Raw genomic sequence first — 21,926 nt, 5'->3', positions numbered from 1 at the left:
TTTCATATTGTTATGAAACTCAGTATGTGTCTTCGGCACCATACTCTGACAGTACTCAAAAAGTTGGGAGGCAGTGCCAACTTGTGGTTAAAAGTGATCAAATTTAAAACAATGCTAATAGCATTTGATTAAATTGGCTCACTGTAATGAAAGTGTAAATAAGTGTATAAGTACAGTCGTGGCCAAAAGTTTTGAGAATGACACAAATATTAGTTTTCACAAAGTTTGCTGCTCAACTGCTTTTAGATCTTTGTTTCAGTTGTTTCTGTGATGTACTGAAATATAATTACAAGCACTTCATACGTTTCAAAGGCTTTTATCGACAATTACATGACATTTATGCAAAGAGTCAGTATTTGCAGTGTTGGCCCTTCTTTTTCAGGACCTCTGCAATTCGACTGGACATGCTCTCAATCAACTTCTGGGCCAAATCCTGACTGATAGCAACCCATTCTTTCATAATCACTTCTTGGAGTTTGTAAGAATTAGAGGGTTTTTGTTTGTCCACCCGCCTCTTGAGGATTGACCACAAGTTCTCAATGGGATTAAGATCTGGGGAGTTTCCAGGCCATGGACCCAAAATTTCAACATTTTGGTCCCCGAGCCACTTAGTTATCATTTTTGCCTTATGGCACAGTGCTCCATCATGCTGGAAAATGCATTGTTTTCACCAAACTGTTGTTTCGATTGTTGGAAGAAGTTGCTGTTGGAGGGTGTTTTGGTACCATTCTTTATTCATGGCTGTGTTTTTGGGCAAAATTGTGAGTGAGCCCACTCCCTTGGATAAGCAACCCCACACATGAATGGTCTCAGGATGCTTTACTGTTGGCATGACACAGGACTGATGGTAGCGCTCACCTTTTCTTCTCCGGACAAGCCTTTTTCCAGATGCCCCAAACAATCGGAAAGAGGCTTTATCGGAGAATATGACTTTGCCCCAGTCCTCAGCAGTCCAGTCGCTATACTTTTTGCAGAAGATCAATCTGTCCCTGATGTTTTTTTTGGAGAGAAGTGGCTTCTTTGCTGCCCTTCTTTACACCAGGCCATCTTCCAAAAGTCTTGGCCTCACTGTGCGTGCAGATGCGCTCACACCTGCCTGCTGCCATTCCTGAGCAAGCTCTGCACTGGTGGCACTCCGATCCCGCAGCTGAATCCTCTTTAGGAGACCATCCTGGCGCTTGCTGGACTTTCTTGGACGGCCTGAAGCCGCCTTAACAATGCAGTGGAAAGTTTTTTTTTGGGATTAAGTTAATTTTCATGGCAAAGAAGGACTATGCAATTCATCTGATCACTCTTCATAACATTCTGGAGTATATGCAAATTGCTATTATAAAAACTTAAGCAGCAACTTTTCCAATTTCCAATATTTATGTAATTCTCAAAACTTTTGGCCACGACTGTATATTCCTTGGGTCATGCCGAGAACATAGATACCAATTTTGTCTGCCGAACTTCATGTCCACCATTTTGAGTAATGTTGAAAAAACCTACTTTTTCGAACTCCTCCTAGATTGTTGGTCCAATTTTCACCAAAAATGACTTCGATTATCTTCAGACCATGCTGACACAAAGTTATGGATTTCGTGTCGATATGCAAAATAATTATTGGAAATTTTAACATGCCGGCATGTCATGACATCACGTTTGTAAACATGAAGAAGGCGTCCTGGCTAGTAGGCTGTATTGCTATATCGTATGTGATGCTGCAGGTGCTGCATTTATAGCCTTTTCTCACAACGGCTGGAATAATTACAATTATTATTTTGATGGCGGATTGTAATCTAGAAAGGTTTGTGTTTATGGGACATGTATTCCAAGACATAGGCTTGAACCTGTGATTCCTAAGTACAGAAGAGGCCAAACTTGCGGACTGCAGCTTTAACCATTAATAATGAAATAAAAAATGCTAATAACATTTGATTGCATTAGCCTTTTGTAATCCAAAACATTCTCAAAAGTCTCAAAATATACTTTAGGTCATCCCAACAACATAGATCCAATTATACCAATTAAACCCCCCCAAAAAACAGTCTATTGTTACTGACAACACTTTAAAATATTAAAGTAATTGGGTAAATTGAAGTATGTGACATTAAATACAACATATGTTTTTATAGTAATAAGGTGATTATAAAAATGCCTTCATAAATGTAAAAAGTTAAAAACCTTTGAAAGTCCAAGTCTTTCCAAATCAATTCCAGGTCTAGATTTTTTTTTTTTTTTTTAATTTTGAACCCAATTGAAAACTTTTTTGTTGTTTTCTGTCATATTGCTTTAAATCCCATGACAGTAAACAATGCTAGTCCAATTTTCAGTTTGCCTTTTATTGATTATACATCAGTTGCTTTTTAATGACTTGGCAAGTGTAATGACTATCAGAGCACAGCTTGCCCTTGAAATCTGGTTGTAGTCCAGGTCTCTCCACGGCTAGAGATGCATTTCAGCAGGTGGAGCAGATGTCATTCTGCTTCGGCCAGGGATTGTGAGGTTAACTGAACAGGATTTGCTTTTCACGGCCATATATTTCCTCTTCCTTCCTGTTCTTTTCTTTTCTGTGTATGTTATTGAGCTCTTTCCGTTCTTCTTTTGCTGGCAAGACCTCTTTATCTTTCTCCTTGTGAAGGCTGGTCATGCATGCAATCCATAAAATAGGAAATTCTGTACATGGATTATGGCTTTCGGATCAACCTTATTCTGTTAGCAAGAGGATGTTCTTTTTCGTCAATGAGATTTTCTACTTCAAATAAATTTTCAAATAAAGCTGTCTTATCACTGCTCTACAGCCTCAAGTGTTCAGAAACTGGCCTGTGGTCCATATTATGTGAAGAAATTACATTTAGTGAATGGATGATAACTATTAGATACTCATATGACATAGAATTGTAATGAATTCTGAATTCAGAGGGTTTTTTTTACTGATGGAGAAAAGAGAGAGTTACAGGGGTGTGAACACCTGAGAAATAGGCTATATTTGTTTATTAAGGTGTTTTACAATAGATTCATACAACTTTTGTAGTGGACTGAACATCTGAATGATCAGAACATCTGCCAGTTGCCTGCTGGAGATGTTGGAGGAGAAACCGCATCTCGCTGTTCTCTGCAAAACTGCCCACAGTGTTTGTTAATATTCAAGTCAAGTGATTTGAGAAGAAAAGGGCAGATCTTCAAGTTCATTTTCACTTAAATGAAAATGAAGGCTCCAGAGGGGTGTTTTTGCAGTGATTAAATAGAAGAACCATTTTTGGTTCCTCAAAGAACCTTTTAGTGAACATTTCTTGAAAGAACCATTTTGAAGAACATTTTAGAAATCTAAAGAACCTCCTTCCACTATAAAGAACCCTTTCTGCATTTGAAAGGTTCCATGGATGTTCATGGTCCTTCATGGAACCATCAATGCCAATAAAAAAACTTTTTTTTGAGTGTTGGTGCTCAATCTTATTCAGGATTTATGATCATGACACCATCATTTTTGCATTTTAGCATTGATATCTGTAATTAATGTTTTAAAAGCTGCAGCTCTTTTCATGGATGTTGAGTAGTTCTATGTTGCCAGTTCTTGTGGAAATAGAAACTTCAGTGTGAATTGAGGTTTGCTGTCATTTTTGCTGCAGTATTTTGTGTTGTTTGTAATAAAGAATCACAGTGTTTGTCCACTTTACCATAGCCTATACAAATGATATGTTACAATATGACAGATATAGGCCACATTCTTAAAAAAATAAACGTTCTTCATTGGCATATGGTTCCTAGAAACATCCATGGAATGTCACACTAAGAAAGAATTGTTCTTCTAAGAGCTGTTTAATGTTCTTCAAGGAACCCAAAATGGTTCCATGGCATCTTCTCAGATTGGAACCTTTATTTTTTTTAAAGAGTGCACATCCCCATCAGATCCAGAGAAGTTTCGATGTATTTGCAACTCAAGCACTAAATAAGTACCAGGGTCAGAAATCAGCTTTTCCATTAAAGGTCCCATATTGTCAAAATCGAAATTTCCTGGCTTTTTTCATGATAACTGAGATCCAGGGGCTATGTAACTACCATATGAGTTTCAAAACAGTCAATCCACAGTAAACTGCACACAGCCTGCTTAAAGTAGCTGTTCATTTTCACGAGCCACTGTGACTTCCGCAAAGATGTGACGTCCGATCTACTCAGTCACCGCCTTCAGTCACCACCCCCAGCACCAACCACCGTCCCACCCTCCTTTTGTCAAACCCAGACAATATCCTGTCCATAACATTGCTAAGCAACAACAACACGGAAACTAATCGAGAAAACCCTGTTCAGTCGATAGATGTCGAAACTACATCATTGCACAGGCTTCAGAACAACGCGAATATAAGAGACCAGAGGCATGTCAACTTCAGCCTCTTTCACACAGCGATTCCGGTAAATACACGGATAATGTGTCCCATGATTTGTTCCGGAGTTGTTTGATTTGGTTCATTCACAGTTGTTTTCCGGAATCTGTGCATGCTTTACACACAACCCATAAAGACATGTGATGTTTGGATGTGAGATGTAATGCGACGCGTACGATTCACTAAACTGAAACTAACCTGAACAAACTGTGCTTCAGCGCTAATAGTGCGGAGCTGGCTCTGCCTGATCGCTGCTTCATTCCACTTTGCACGTATTTTTTCGTCGTGAAGAGTCGCATGATAACGTGCATCATCACTACAACACTGCCTTTATGGTTCTGGCTTTTGTTCACACAGCGCTCATTCCCGTAATTTTCCAGAATCAGTGCGCATTGTGAAACGGGCTTTACTAAAGCAACAGTTATGTAGCTTACTGCATTCGGTGTTTGAAAAAGAAAAAACATTAATGATCATTCTGAAATATCCTGTTGAGTATCAGCAGGCTAGGCTCTCTCTATGGCTCTGGGCTCGGCTAAAGCATACATGACCGTAGTTACCTGTGATTGGCCTGGCTGTACGTCACTCAGAAAACAACAGGCCAATCAGAAGAGAGGCTCATGAATATTAATTAGATGGGCCAAAATCGACCTGTTTTTGACAGAGCTCCTAAAAAAGGAGCTGTAAAAATATATTGAGATGGATTTTGGCACTTATACCGCAAATATATATTCTTAAGGACATCAACAACTAAAATAAACCTCCAGAAATGTGTACAATATGGGACCTTTAAAAAGCAATATTTGGCCCATGGAATTGATTTCCAGGGGCATTTTTGACATTTATGAGGGCAATTTTTATAATCATCTTACTATTATAATAACCATATGTTGTCTTTAATGTCAAATACTTACATTTTCCTAGTTATTTTTGCCTCTTTGTCTGGAATTTATATGCCATTTTTGTTCATTTTGGTGGCATTTTTGCCACAAGCCCTCATTAATTTCCAACCCTGATAAGCACCTTCAGTATAGTACAGCATGAATGAAGGTCGCTGCGCCTATAAAGCAGTTACAATTAAATTCTTTTTTAAAAACGCTGTCATTCAAAACGTACCAACAGACTATATTTCAACAGTGAAGGACATTTTAAAGAGGAGTTCAAGCTTTTAAACTGATCCAGAAGGGTCACTGTGGGTCATTTACCCACTCTGTCCTTTTTTCATTCTCTCTTTATCTTCGTGGTAACTACAATGTTTGTCATGGTAATGAAAGGGTCTTTGGGCGGTTCTTTGGTGGATGGTGGGGTAGGGGGTGGGGGGTGGGGGCCACGTGAAGGTGTAGAAGGGCAAAAAAAGGGGGCTGTGGTTTCTGCAGTGCAAGGTTCAATTCATGGATTTGGAAAGGGGTCCAGAGGTGAGGTGTGGGGGATGAACATCTTCTGCATGTCTATAGTTACCTATGGGTTAAAACAATGTGCAAATGTAACATACAAACAGTATGTTTCATCATGCAAGAATGATACTTATGTTGCCTCATCATGACATTTCACCCAACAAGTTCTAGACTGCTGACCTTATTTTGTGAGGCCTATTTATGAATATTTACCTTATCATCATACGTAATAGAAAAAAACATTTGTGATTATCTGTAATGTTTAAATAAGGTTAAAGAGGTTGTTCACTTCCAGAATGAAAATTTCCTTATAATTTACTCACCTCCATGTCATCCAAGATGTTCATGTCTTTTTTCGGTCAAAAAGAAATTAAGGTTTTTGAGGAAAACATTCCAGGATATTTTTCTCCAAATTCTTTGGTTTTCCAGCATTGTGCATTTGAGACCCATATTTTCACAATGAGGACAACTGAGGGACTCATATGCAACTATCACAGAAGGTTCAAACGCTCACTGATGCTCCAGAAGGAAAATTGATGCATTACGAGCCAGGGGTGAAAACTTTTGAACATGTGTACATATTGCTTATTTTGCCTAAACGTCATATTTTTTTCTTTTAGTACTGCCCTTCAGAGGCTACAGAAGATGTTTTCCAGAAGACAAAATAAGTTAAATATACCCTGATCCTCAAATTCAAATGCATGGGTTTTCCTTTTGGAGCATCAGTGAGCGTTTGAACCTTCTGCAATGAATCTTCTTGTCTTTGCCCACATTTTACGAAAAACATTTCCCAACCTTATTTAAATTAAACACACATTCACATTGTGACATTGTTTAATATTGGTTTCAGTACTTGACTTATAATATCTAATGTCATGCAACATTACACCCGAACTGTGGCTGACTGGAGACAATTAGTTCACACTAATGACAGTATGCTGACTAACTGGTTTCTCGTTCTATTGCGCATTATGATCTCTAATAAACAAAGTAGTCTGATTTATTTCAGCTTCATTGTTTTAGTTATGATCTGTCAACCCCATCCTGTTGCTTCCCATATGAACTCTACAAGGCAGGATAGACTTTAGCAAAAATGTTTCAAACAATGAACAGATGAGACTGCCCAGGGTTCTTCTCAATACATCACTTTTTTAAAACTCTTTTCTTAAGTTGGCTGATGCCACATTCTTCACATGGAAAAACACTCTAATGAAAGACTGAAGGTCTATCAGGGTGCATTCTGGGCATTCCTGTTATTGTGATTTCATTAAGGGGCCAAGGATGACCCTGACCATGCAGAGATGCTGACCCTTGGGTTCTGCAGGACAATAGACAGGCTTTTTAAGACTGACTCTATTGAACCTGATCCTCGCCAAGCATATAAAACTAAAGTTTTAAGCCCAGCATCCAAGGAGCAAACTGCTAGAAGTCAAATAGCAATTGAACTGTATTGTTTAGATATTTTTCTTTTAATTTTTTTTAGGAGGCATGAGGACAAATTTGCATTAAAATATTGAACTTTTTTTCTAGCTTAGTCAGATTTAATATGAACTATGTTTACAGGTCATATGCAGCATGATTCACATTATCCATAGAAACATGTTAAATAACATGATTTATCTATTTAAAGTTTATGAAATAATGAAAATACTTAAACAGACTTTTCACTCAGTCTAATTTTCCATTCTAATTTTGATTTGATCATATTAGAGCTCTATTGTGTCCTGTTTACTCCGTGGTTGGATGCCCCTCACGGTTCAGCTTCTATTCAGCTATCAAATTCAACAAAGCCGTCAGAAAATATTGCCCAGAATGTGTTAAAGTTCGTGTACGCCCACAGAGGCATAAATATTCTGTGTTCACATCTTTAGTTCACGATGCCTTTTTTGTGAATGGTGTTTGGTTATTTTGTCCTTATTTTCCATAATATAATGCTGTTTACATTTACATCGTCAGTGTAATTACAAAACTGTCCTCAATAAAGCAAATCAAAGCACTATTTTCTGCTTTGTCACACCTCATTCTTCTTCGTTCTCAACTCAGAAACTTCTAAATGAGTATTTCCAGTACCGTCATGCTTAAACAGTGAGAGTGAAGAACATGAGGCCAATGAATAAAAGGATTTGCCTAGCCCTTTTTTTTTATTTGAGCTTATTTTAATATTTACATCTAAATCTTTGCAGGATGAGTCAACTTTAGAATGAGGTCTATTCATACTGTAATTATTGGCAGTAGTATCATTCATAATTTTAGAGATGATTATATAAGATTTCCATATAACTAGGGCTGTGAGTCATTTAGTGTTGAATTAAGAATGCCTTTTAAATTCCAATTCAGTTACTGAATTTGACCTGAAATAGCAAACAGGATGCAGAACTGCAATTTGAATGTAAGAAAGTTTGTTTATTTAATGGGGTTCCTGCCTCCAAGTGTCTAACTCCCCCAAACTCTGTCCAGTTGCAGTGACAGGTGGCTCTTGGGGGGTTTGTGTTAATACAGGCCAACAGCTGCACAAAGGAGCCCCACTGGTCTTTTCGGGGGACGGGATGTCCCCTCTCAAGCGTGCCATTTTCACCCCCCTATTTCACTCCTACACCAACCCCCATCTTCCCCATAGCGTCTACACTTATCCCCTCTTGAGCAGATGCCAGCTGCGCTCTACAGGTGGCAAGCAGCTTCGTAATTCATAAGATTCAGCAAAACACCTTTTTTCTGTTATCATTGTTTTGCCCCTCAGAATGTATTAGGTCATGTTGAACTGAACATTAGACAGTCGGGTTGAATAAAGAACTGATTTCTTCTGCAATATGAAAGTGAAATTTCACTGTATGTTAGCTTATCTACACCATGATAACAGCTAGCTTAAAGCGGTTCAAGCACTTCACTTAAGACATACTGCGCCAGCTAAAACTTTTCATTGCTTGTTTAGAATAATCAGTTGCATGTGCTCACCAGGTTTGGTGAGGTTTTTTGTATTCGTTTAGGCTTTATAGGCTTTTGGGTATTTTTGGACAGGCCCTGTTTCTAAACAACCCCATTCTAGTTTCCCAAAGGGTAAATTTCAACAATTTTTTAATAATTATTGACCTGAAGAGTCCAGGGAAAAACCTAGGACTAGTTTGCAAAAGTAGTTATTTTTTACATTTTCTCAATGATAACAAATGGTTTGATTGACAGTTGTTTGGAATGAGGAGGTCTATTGCATGATATGAATATCATGCAAATGTGTTGAAAACTGCGCAATATACAATCGTTTATGTCCTTGAAATATTTCTTTCAATTTGGCCAATTTCTTTCAAATTTTGACTTTAGGCTCAAAGTTCATCGGCCTATGGTGGCAATGTTTTCTGAGGTACACAATGTCCTTATAGCCACTTGTGGCACATGGACCAAAACCGTGCGTACCGATTGTCACGTCGATAGACGGTTGCATAGTTATGGCTATTTTTATGTTTTTTCATTCTTATATCACCACCAAGTGGCCAGGCTCCATTACGTTTTTCATGAGACCTCAGATTGAGCTTTTACATACGCCTTGTGAGTTTGGCGAAGATATCTCACTCCGTTCAAAAGTTATAGCTGTTTTAGAAAAGGCAGCCTTGCCCCTTTCGAACGAAAAATGCATATAATACCCAAAACCACTTGTAGCCTGTGGCGAACGTTAAGGATTTATGAGCGTTTTGATACTTTTGATAGCTGTAGCGCCCCTATCAGACCTATTGGGGTTTGCCTTGGTGACATTGTAGACGTGTGAGTACTACCATCCCTCCAAGTCTCTACGACTAGCAGTTTGGTCTGGTCGATCAGTTTTACTTGGAGATTGTTGATCCTTGATGAATTAAAATAAAATGTATTACAAACACCAGCAAAAACCACCAGTTTAATTTCTTGTGTTTACGGTTTTTCTTTTTTGAAATAGGAAGTTCAGATAGGATTTTGAAGGTGTAAATGACTATTTGCTAATTTCTATTGTAGGTTGTGGAGGGATGTTCTCATGTTAGGCAGCATTTGGATAAAATAAACCAGTGCAGGATGAGTCGTCAATATTTTTATTTAAGAAAAAGCAAGTAAATATGTAAAAGTGAATTTTCTCAACATATACTAGCATATACACAACCTTTATACTAACACATGGACAAAAAAAGCCAGAAAACTCCATTTTTTATTTTATAAGTGTTTAAACTTATAATTTGTAAGGGGAAAAGGACAAAATGTAGTCTCAGACACTGCACATAGCATTGACATAGCAGTGAGAAATCACTCTGAATAGTCGTTATGGCATCTTTCTAAAATGAAATTTAGTCCATTGAGTCACAAACTATGCAGTTTGGACATTTTTGGAGACGCAGGCAGACGAAACCTTTTAATGTAAAACAGGTAACATAGCTAACAGTATTTAAAAATGCGATGTTTTACAGATTAAAAAACAAAACAGATATTTTCTAACTTGTCCTGACTACATTTGTAGTTTCTAAACAGTATCAACAACCCATCCCTTGTAATTAGGGATTCCTTTAACTCTAAATCCACCCCTACGTAACATGTGGTACATTCCACACTGGAGGCCGAGTTGGGACGGCCTTCAGCTCACAATGAGCCGCATGCCATCACCTTCAGGGCGGCAGAGGGAGCACACAGAAGCCGTATCCGCTGTGTGTCAGAAAGTTTATTCAATCTCACCGCTCTGCTACAATTTTATGACTGGACTTTAATCACGGGCTCTATATGCATCAATCGTATCAATAATATTTTCCCAAGACCTATCGGTTGACTGCTTGGGGGATTTTTGTGCCCCGAGCAGAAACAGGGATCGTGTGCCTGTGGAAATCCGGAGCGAACGAAGAAAGTTTCCCCGAGTCTCACGAAAGGAATGAATACATTTTAGGCAGGAAAAATCCGCATGATTTAACGACAAACATGGAATGCAACCATCTTGACACACAGCAGGGAATAAATCAGTTGACACCCTCAGAACCACGTAAGTCTGCGTTTGTTTCCTTAATAAATCAGTATTTTGTCCTTGTGATTTATGAACGATAGTCAGCTGAATAGAGAAGCCTTTACAGTACCTTCCACTGTGAATATCCGTTCAACATAGGAACGATACAAAAACTGTTACTTACGGTAAACTTTAACAAGGTGTACAGTTATACATCCTGAAGTTAATTTATTAAATTTGAAACAATAATAATACGACATTAAATAATACTGCTGCTAGGGCTGTCGCTGTTTTAGAGTGGTATTTATTTTGCACTAAATAAATACGTCTTCATTCATTTATTTTTATTTATTTGCCTTATTTATGTAACTTTGTATTTGTATCTACGCATTTATATTTTAATAGACAGGTTTTCACGCATTTATAGGCCTGTTGAATTTGTGTGTATTAGCCTGTGTCAAACTATCCCGGTTCCCATCGTATCTTTTTATTCAACATATGACGTGTTCATGGGGGCATACATGACGTGTTAGTGATTCAAGCTCAATCATGAGATATTCACGCGGGAATTTCACAATCCACGCAGGGTGAATGGACAATGAATGAGAGATATGACGTATTCATAATGTTACCAGTTATCTAGCGTTGATCTGCCTGCTAGCATGATGTTTTGTTGTCATTATCTGCGGATGTCATAGATTATTGTGCTCCCGCCCCATTTCTGTGACATCACTCTAGCAGTCTAGAATACAAAATGATTAAAGACGAATTCAATTGATCCCTATGATTGATTCAACGTCGAACACTTCTGGTCACATCCAGGTCATTTCTAATGAATCTGCTGACTACATCATCTTGGCAGTTAATAAACAGAGCCATGTGATCTTCAAAGTGATTCAGATGATACATTCTCTGGTAACATCTAGTCTGTGCAGACTGCCAATGAGTTGGGATACACCCTGCAATTATACATGTCCTGATCAGTATGAATATACAGTAACATGACACTTGATCCATTCCTCAAGTCAAATTAAAGTCATTTAATAGATCTGCTGAGAAGATGGCATGGATCTGTAGGTCTTGGGTTTGTTATGCAACATGGAACCCCTTTGCATCATCAGAAGATTGCTTACGTTTTAATGCTTGCTTTCTTCTGGATGCTAGAGGAGATCAATCTCTCAATGTTCTGGCCGGTTCTTACTTCTTTTCTTTCTGTATCCTTGAGACTATAGGTTAAAACACTTGACGATACAGTATAGTCTCTTGCGAAACTTCCTAACTGGAAACTTGCGTTTCTTTCTCAGAACCCGTACAATATGTTGCTTTTGTGTTTGAGTCCTTTACATTGAGGACTTCATTCACTCTCGACTGTTACTCATTAACTTTCTTTTTATCCTTCATGGAAGGGTTTGTCTCTCTAGACTGATTAATTGCCTTTCGTTGTCTTTTCATTTTATACTAAAGACAAAACAAGCTAGCGCACACTTAGGAGCCCATTATTCAATTGTTTGAGCGAGAACACAAAGTAAATTTAAGTTCTCAATGTTAACAGCATGCCCTGAATGAGAACCGAGGTGTTTTTTTTTTTTTCCTAGTCTGACGAGGTCTGCTCTGTTGAGTTCTGCCCTGTCAGGACTTTTGAAGAGCATCTTCTAATCTCTCTTTTCTTTAGATCTGCATTCAGGCACGAGTGCTGCTTAGTTTTCCCCCGCCTTTCGTTTTACACCCCAAGCTGTCTGCGGTGTTTGGCTTTCGTTGTGTTCTCTCTTTGGTAACCGGAGAATCGGTCTCTAGTGTGATTGAATCATTAAGATTCATTGCATTTATTTGATCCAAAGTACAGCAAAAACAGTACAATTTTGAAATATTTTTACTATTTAAAATAACAGCTTTCTATTTGAATATATTTTAAAATGTAATTTATTTCTGTGATTTCAAAGCTAAATTTTCAGCATCATTACTTAGTTTATTTTTGCAGAATTCTTTGATGAATAGAAAGATTTTAAGATATATATAATACAAATCTGTTAATTTAGCAAGGGTGTTTTAGGGTGATGATAAAGACATTTAAAATGTTACAAAAGGTTTCTATTTTTTTTTAGATAAATGATCTATTTCAAAACTTTCTATTCATCAAAGAAACTTGAAAAAAAGTATTCTAAGCTGTTTTTTCAACAAAATAATAATAATAAATGTTTTTTGAGCAGCAAATCAGAATATTAGAATTATTTCTGAAGGATCATGTGACTGGAGTAATGATGCTAAAAATCAGCTTTGAAGTTGCAGAAATAAATTACATTTTAAACTATATTCAAATAGAAAACAATTATTTTAAATAGTAAAAATGTTTTAATATTTTACTGTTTTGCTATAATTTTGATCAAACTGTTCAAAAACTTTTGGTTGGTAGTGTATATAAAATACTAATTACTGACAGTGAATGAAATGTATGCAGATCTAAATAAATACTTGTTTTACATATAATATTTGTATTTGTTTCAAAGTGACAAAGTGCAAAGATGAATATTTTCAGCAATGTTTTATTATGAAATCTCTGACTTTTTCTATTCATGATAATCCCAAAGCACCATGGTGCTCAGGTTTTAACAGAACATTAAACTGGTTTGTCAAGGTCTGTGTTTTCTTGTTGTGGAGAACTTGCCAGTTTTTATTGTGATCAATAAATGCTGGTTGCTGTTAGTAAATGGATATCCATTTGAAATAGAGTAGCTGCTATATTTGTCAAAATATGTCATTCAGCAGTTCTGTGATCAAATAGAGGCAATTCAATCTGCTTAAAAGTCTCTGTTAATTAAATATCAAAAATCTTTTGCAGTGAGGCTAAATGACATTTTGAGTTACACCTTCAACAAAAGAAAAAAACATTAAATAAATTTGTTCAGGTCGTTGCACGGAAAAGCTTTGCATTTAGGAGCATGATGAGTCCTTGCCGTTATATATTTTTTATGAAATCTGAAAGCTTTCTGACCCTGCATAGACAGTAACGCAACTACCAAATACATTATTTTTGTTTTCCTTGTGCACAAAAATTATTCTAGTAGCTTCATAAAATTAAGGTTAAACCACTGATGTCAAATGGACTACTGTAATGATTTCCTTGTGACCTTTCTTGGCCTTGAACATGTCAGTTGTGTTCATCAAAAATATCTTACTTTGTGTTCTAAAGATGAACGAAGGTCTTACAGGTTAATTAATGACATATATATTTTTTTTGGGCGAACTATCCCTGAAATGAGTGAAATATTTGGTGTTGCTAACCTATTTTAATCATTGTGTTCATGTCAGCTTTGCAGAGGCCAAAGAGTTTGTCAGACTGACAGGGGCCAGTTTCTGTTGTGTAACGTAACATCCCCCAACACACATTCTTATACACACACCCCTCTCTGTCATGCCCGTGAAACAATATCATTCAGTTTCAAAACCCTGAACCCAGAGACTCTTATGTAACGAGCGGAAAATGACCCAATTTTTTGGATGACAACAAATGACCTTCTAACAGAAGGAAATAAAACTTAACTTTAAATATACTGTACTGAATTAAGATAACATGGTATCCCATTAGGCAATTGGCACATTATTTAGTTCCTTTTTTTAAGTGGTGGGGAAATTTTACCTTGGTTTCATTCAGTGTTTAATTAGCATATAACAATCAAAAGATCTAATTTTATAAATCCTAGTAACCTCACGCTTTAATACTGGCTCACACACACATGCACCAGTCATAACTGAAGCACATTCAGCCTGAGGAATAGATGCAGTTCTCTACTGCATCAAATCTGGCCTAGAAAGTGTGTCTCTGGAGTAATTAATCCTCTCAGAAGATTTAAATGTTGTCAGACCCAGAAAATGGCAAGGAAATCTGAAGGAAAGGGATTTTCGAGGCCACATACTGTACTCCAGATTCATTCTTAATATAGATTTTGTTTTTCTTTCTGTATTCATAATAGGATAATCCAATTTGTATGACCTCAAAAATATTGCACGTCACCTTTGGTTTACAAAGTATTCATCTATTTTGCTTCCCACAATGCATACAGAAGTTTGCATTGAATAAGGTTTTGGTAAATCCTCTGTATAGCTGTGGTAATCTTTTACCTCTACATAACAAATAGGCTGCAGTTTCTAGTTTACAGTTGTTGGGAAGAGTGATAGTTCAATCAAAAATGAACTTGTCTTATGGAGACTTTCATGTCTTATGGAGATGCTGAGGGTGGAAAATTTAAAATAGATTATTTAAATGTGACCCTAGACCACAAAACCAGTCATATAAGTATATATCCAGTATAAGTATATTTCCATTGATGCATGGTTTGTTAAAGGAACACTCCACTTTTTTGGGAAATAGGCTCATTCTCCAACTCCCCCCGAGTTCATAAGTTGAGTTTTACCGTTTTGAAATCTATTCAGCCGTTCTCCTGTTCTGGCGATATCACGTTTAACATAGCTTAGCACAGATCATTGAATTCTATTAGACCAATAGCATCGTGTTCAAAAATGACCAACAAGTTTCGATATTTGTCCTATTTGAAACTTGACTCTTCTGTAGTTATATCGTGTACTAAGACCGGCGGAAAATGTAAAGCTGCGAATTTCTAGGCCGATAAGATTAGGAACTACACTCTGATTCCGGTGTAATAGTCAAGGAAGTTTGCTGCCATAATATGGCCCAAGATGGTGCAGGAATATCACGCAGCACATGTGCAAATGCTAACCTAGCTGGGAACTAATTTCAGGCGCTGCATGATATTACTCCGTCCATATTACAGCAACAAACTTCCTTGTCTATTACACCGGAATGGGAGTGTAGTTCCTAATCTTATCGGCCTAGAAATTCGCAGCTTTACATTTTCCACCGGTCTTAGTACACGATATAACTACAGAAGAGTCAAGTTTTAAATAGGACAAATATCGAAACTCGTTGGTCATTTTTGAACGCGATGCTATTGGTCTTATAGGATTCAATGATCTATGCTAAGCTATGCTAAAAGTGAGAACAGGAGAACAACTGAATGGATTTCAAAACGGTAAAACTCAGCTTATTAACTCGGGGGGAGTTGGAGTATGAGCCTATTTCCAAAAAAAGTGGAGTGTTCCTTTAAGAAATGCTACTATTTGAAAACTGGAATCTCTAAATTTTGAGAAAATCGCCTTTAAAGTTGTCCATTTTAAGTTTTTTTTTTTTTTTTTGCAATGCATATTACTAATCAAGAATTAAGTTTTGATATATTTACAGTAGGAAATTTACAAGTTATCTTTATGGAACATGATCTTTACTTAATGTCCTAATGGTTTTTCACATTAAAGAAAAATCAATCATTTGACCCATACAATGTATTGTTGGCTATTGCTACAAATACGCCCATGCTACTTTAGGCTGGTTTTGTGGTTCAGGGTCACAAAACCTTGGGGTTCTCTTGCAAAAGTAAACTTTGCTTTGTCAACAGCTTAATTTATTTGATTTGTTTTTTCATTTTTAGGTGAGCTATCCCTTTAAAACTTCATTAATGTGATTTCGATGAAGGTGTTGTAATACAGACAGACATCGAGCCATCTTAGTACGGAGACAACATTCATATTTGTCATTTCCAGCAGGCGCTTGTGTTTTCTGGTGTGGCCACAGAGTGCTAGGAATGCTAAACATTCCTCACTGAATGTGTGTCTTCTGTTCAGCTGAGAGAGCAATGAAGGAAGAGAGAGAGCGGACGGGACAGGAACGGTGTGACAAGATTCCAGAGCTCATGCTTGCATACAGATGGAATCACGTCAGGTCTTCTTTCCTGTGTAGCACACAGATGGTGTAAATTACAGTCCTCAGACATGAAGCGCTTGCAGGACAGCGTGTTTCCATCGTCCCACTCAGATTGGATAAAGCCATCCATCCGCACCAGAATGTGTCAGAGGATACACAGCGATTGCACTGCCACCATATTCTCTGTTACACTGAAAGCTTTGCTTTTTTTAGAGGAACATGACTGATCTGTTAGCTGCTGTTGGACAGCCGCATGTAAAATGTCACTGTTATCTGACAGAGTGCACTTAAATGGGTTTCTTAATAAGTCACATTGGTCTCTGTTTCAGCTCTAAGCAGAAAAACAATCACTTGTGTTAACCATTTTGAAACGTTTTTGGGATTACTTGTTTAAAACATGTTTTGGTAACATGACTGGGATTGCTTAGAGTAGCTATAAGATATAAATAAAAAAAAGCACTTCAGCAATTCTTTATTCACCCCCCAGAGCCATGTAGAGTGCTTTATATGATGGATGGACGCTCTTTATTTTGCTTCAAAATCTCAACACCCATTCACTGCCATCATAAAGCTTTTAACATAACTCAGATTGTATTCATTTAAAAGAAGAAAGTCATATACACCTAGGATGGCTTGAGTGTGAGTAAATCATGGGGCAGTTTTCATTTTTGGGTGAACTTTTGTGGATCTCTTTAAGCTGGTCTCCTGACCAACATGAAAGTGCTCAAAACCCTAGATCATCTATAAAACAAGAAAACCAGCTTAGGCTGGTTTAATATGTTTTTAAAGGCCTTTTAATATTGTGACCTTTTAATACAGGTTTTTAAATAATGAATTAAAGTTAATCTCTTTACATGCTTCTGATTTTAATGAGCTCTTCCGAGTGCTCTAAAGCACTTGTGTGTATTAGTTGGTGCTTCACTGCACACTTCATTAGTCTCAGATATCAAGATGCATAAGATAAAGCAGATCACGTGTTCAGTGTTTAGAGTCTTCACTGTTTTATGCCCCTTATGAATGTTTTTGGTTGTGGATGTGAGCATATTAGTTACATCATCAACCAAAACATTAGCTTAGTGAGCTGTTTTGCTGTCTATTCACCTTTTAAGACAACATCCTTTCTAAAAATGGACCTTCATTGGCTGATTTGAGGCAGCAATGCACCACATATGTGACACCGGACCACAAAACCAGTCATAAGGGTCAATTTTTTGAAATTGAGATTTATAAGCTTTCCATTGATGTATGGTTTGTTAGAATAGGACAATACTTCGCCGAGATACAGCTATTTGATTATCTGGAATCTGAGGGTGCAAAAAATCTAAATATTGAGAAAATCGCTGTTATAGTTGTCCAAATGAAATTCTTAGCAATGCATACTACTAATCAAAAATTACGTTTTGATATATTTCCAGTAGGAAATTTACGAAATATCTTCATGGAACATGATCGTTACTTAATATCCTAATAATTTTTGGCATAAAAGAAAAATTGATAATTGTGACCCATACAACAGTAAATGTGTCATTTTTAAATTTGAATGAATAATTAATTAACCACTCTTGTCCAAAATTGGTCAAAATTCTAATTTGTTGCAGAGCATTTTGGCATTGCCTTATCAACATGTTTTTGATGGTGCTTTGTAATCTGGCCTAGTATAGTGAAGTATTTTATTTTTGCGTTTGAAGAAACAGCAGGAAGCATAATTTCCTCTGTATTGGGATTTGCATCTGAGTGAAACCGATTATAGAAAAGAAATAATGTAGGGCGGGAGCTTGGTTCTGTCCTTCGGTTGTTGGTTGGAAGGTGGCAGATCTACATGTGAGCTTGCATTGATTGCAAAAAAGAGGCAGGGTTTATCCACCTTTTTCTTCAATGTGAAAATAAGCCAATAGGTGAGACTTCTAGTTCATTATCCTCTATAGGGAAATAATGAGAAGAATAACAAACGTACAAACAACATGCAGTAAACAGTAAAACTGTTTAACCAGTGTGTCCATAATTAAGATAATACATTAAAATAATATGGTCAGACACACCATCAATAACATGCATTTCATTTTCAATTTTCGTTTCATACTGACTTTTAAGGTCACTCTGAAGAATCTTTTAGTGCCTTTTAAATACCTAAGCCACATTCTTTACCATATCGTGTCATAGGTGGTGTAAAGTTCACAGATCAAAACACAGGAAGCCTTGGAATTCAATGAGGGAATTTCCTGTCAGTCACTGCTTTGTCTATTTTACTATCCTTGTGTGGGAATCTCATGGTTTGATGTCTGAATGTGTCCTAGTTTTAGTGTATAACAGCTGTACTTTGAGCCCCGCTGTTTGTTGTCAAAGGCTGAATTTACAGTCAGTTATATTTTGAGAGGACTCGAGGTGTGAAGATCCTATCATGGAGAAGTCGGAATGCAGTGACAGTCTGCTGATCTGTGCTGTAATGTCAGAACCCCTCTTACGTAACTAGATGCCTTTGATCTGAATTTCAGAGTTTAGTTTTCACACATGCAGGTTTTATATTGTATTTTCTATAGGGAAGCGTAAATGTTCAAAATTTGGGCAATACTGATAAGCCCATAATTATTTTAATGCTATTGTCAATATTAAAGAGATAGTTCAGCCAAAAAACTTCTGTCAATAATTAATCACCATCATGTCATTTCAAACCAGTAAAACCTTTGTTTATCTTCAGATATTAAGATATTTTTGATGAAATCCAAAAGCTTTCTGACCCTGCAAAGACACCACCTGTACCTCGTTTAAGGTCCAAAACATTGTTAAAATACCCCATATGACATCAGTGGTAAAGATGATGTTATTCAGATCTACAGACAAAAGATGCTTTCAACTTCAAATCTTAGTGGTGAAATTATTACAAACCACTAATGGAGATGTCAAGCTTTTATGATGACGCCGACTTAACCTCAGAGTGATATTTGATAGTTTTTCTATTTTGTTTTGGCCATAAAATAGCAGCACACTGCTTACATTCACTATATACAGTACAGATGCTAACAGTACATTAGCAATTAAATCGATTCAATTTGTTGGCCAAACCAAAATAGTCTCCACATGTTGAGGTTAAATATGGACTATTTAAATAATATGATCAAATTTCTAAATGTTTGTCTGAGCTCTCGTGTTTTTAATTCCCCTTGTGATAGTTCAACTCTGTTTGCAGATCTTGGCTCTGGTTTTCTCCTCCTCGTAGTGTGAGTGAGTTCACAGTGCATGTAAGTGCTTTAGCGCTGAGGTTGGTGTGTTTGTGAATCCCATAATTAAGCTTGTGCTGCTGGGATAGTCGTTGGGTGGAGCTGGAAACCCAAACACAGAATGTAGCAGAATCTAAAGACTGTTTTGAACTGATGTTTAGGTTTTTGCTGGTTTAAAGTTAACTGGTTGAAGGTTTCTGATAGACTTTTTCAATCAAAATCGTATTGGTTGCCATGCTGCACCTCAACCGGGTCAGTTTCTAAAAGAAATGAATACTTTGTTTTATTCAGCACAGATGCATTAAAAGAAGTCTATTATGCCCCTGTTTACAATATGTAATTTAAGTCTCAGGTGTCTCCAGAATGTGTCTGTAAAGTTAAAAATACCCCACAGATCATTTAATATATAATTTTGAAAATGTGCGTGGAAGCAGAAACACGCTGATTTTGTGCATGACTCTTTAAATGCAAATGAGCTGCTGCTCCCCACTCCCTTTTCCAGAATAGAGCTGTGCCTTTACAGCTCATACCTCAGATAATCTGCCTAAAAACATATGTTTGGTTTTGATTATGATGCCTATTGTGCTGAAATCAGGTTTTAAAGGGATGGTTCGGAGTAGAATTGACTTCATTGCTATGCACTCCGAAGCCCATGTAAATACCCCATCCGAAGTTTTTTTTTTTTTACCTTAGTCAAACATTTATGGAGATATTAGAGTTTTTCGAATTGCTTGTTGCAGGAGTGAATGGTACATGTGATGTATCTCGTAAATTGCACCACTAAACGTGCAAGTAATCTTACCAAACTTGTACAGTAGTGTAAATAGGTTATGTACTCACAAAACGCTGCATCAGAACATTTGTAAGTCCACCATGAGAGTTTTAAAAACACGTTTTACCCGAGAACTACTAGTCTCAGAAACTACAAATGGCGACACGTCGACGTCACGTCCCTGGTTTGAAAAAAACACGTAAAAGTCCTCCTACAAGTTGACATGCACACAGATGTAGTAGGAGGACTTTTACGTGCTTTTTTCAAACCAGGGAAGTGACGTTGACTTGTAGTTTCTGAGACTAGTAGTTCTCGGGTAAAACGTGTTTTTAAAACACTCATGGTGGACTTACAAATGTTCTGATGCAGCGTTTTGTGAGTACATAACCTATTTACACTACTGTACAAGTTTGGTAAGATTACTTGCACGTTTAGTGGTGCAATTTACGAGATACATCACATGTACCAATCACTCCTGTAACAAGCAATTCGAAAAACTCTAATATCTCCATAAATGTTCGACTAAGGTAAAAAAAACTTCGGATGGGGTATTTAGATGGGCTTCTGAGTGCATAGCAATGAAGTCAATTCTACTCCGAACCATCCCTTTAAACCATATTAGTTTTAACTTCTGATATAGAGTTTTCTGAAGCATGCGCACAGAAAGTGGCTGTTACATGGTATGTGAGTACTAAACTAAGCTCTCTTTCATGTCTTATTGCGCTTAAACTGTTAAATACACAAGTTGTTAAAAACACACAGGAGTTCTGACAAAAACAGTCGGTTATGTCTGTGAAGGTAAACAGCTGGAGAAGAAATACCCTGTTTATATTAGATCTTTGTGGCAGCAGAGTAATATACAGTAAATAAATCATTAAATCCACTGCTCTCTTGTCTCCTGAGGCTGGGACTCTAAATGGTGTTCTGTGCTCATATGTGCAGCCAATGACAGAACACATAGCATGCTTTCCAAACTTTTGCCATGGTGTTAGAACTGGTACACCGTTGTTGCTTGCGAAAACACAATGACAGCACAGTGGGTGGAAACTTGCAGATTAAGGGGCAGTAATATTATAATAAGATCCCCTATCTATAAAATCTGACGCATGTTTTTTTCACAAGCTTGCAGAGAAAGGCCTACCAAAACAAAGTTACAGGGTTGTTCTTTTTAACATTTTCTAGGTTGGTAGATGCACTGGGAACCCAATTATAGCATTTAAACACCGGAAAAGTCAGATTTTCATGATATGTCGCTCTTAAATTAATCAAACAATAGTGTATGAGGTTAAATTTGTGTTGAAAGTGGTTGCTCTCATATAAGAAAAGTTCTTGAATGCTTCACAAACTGCACTAGTCACCAAGGATGACAGCTTGCATCATGACAGACCAGGAAGTTATGAATGGCATCCGTCGCTGCATGGCCTTCATCAGTGTGAAGCATTGCCACATATGGCCTTGTCACTTCCTCTAAGGAT

General features: G+C 37.1%; 1 protein-coding gene across 8 annotated transcripts in view; it reads left to right on the top strand.

The window, feature by feature from the left end:
• Positions 1 to 10,362: 10,362 nt before the first annotated feature.
• Positions 10,363 to 21,926, top strand: part of map7d1a (MAP7 domain containing 1a) — a 51,736-nt gene continuing 40,172 nt past the window's right edge. For all 8 annotated transcript variants that reach the window (XM_073847333.1, XM_073847331.1, XM_073847327.1 and 5 more), the window contains exon 1: positions 10,363 to 10,733. In XM_073847333.1, coding sequence (XP_073703434.1) covers positions 10,673 to 10,733 — 61 coding nt within the window. In that variant the 5' untranslated portion in view covers positions 10,363 to 10,672. The remainder of the gene's footprint in view (positions 10,734 to 21,926) is intronic.

Source organism: Garra rufa, chromosome 9 (assembly GCF_049309525.1).
Source record: "Garra rufa chromosome 9, GarRuf1.0, whole genome shotgun sequence".
Lineage (NCBI taxonomy): Eukaryota > Metazoa > Chordata > Actinopteri > Cypriniformes > Cyprinidae > Garra > Garra rufa.
The sequence above is the reverse complement of the archived record's forward strand: the minus strand, read 5'-3'. Positions and strand labels throughout refer to the sequence as shown.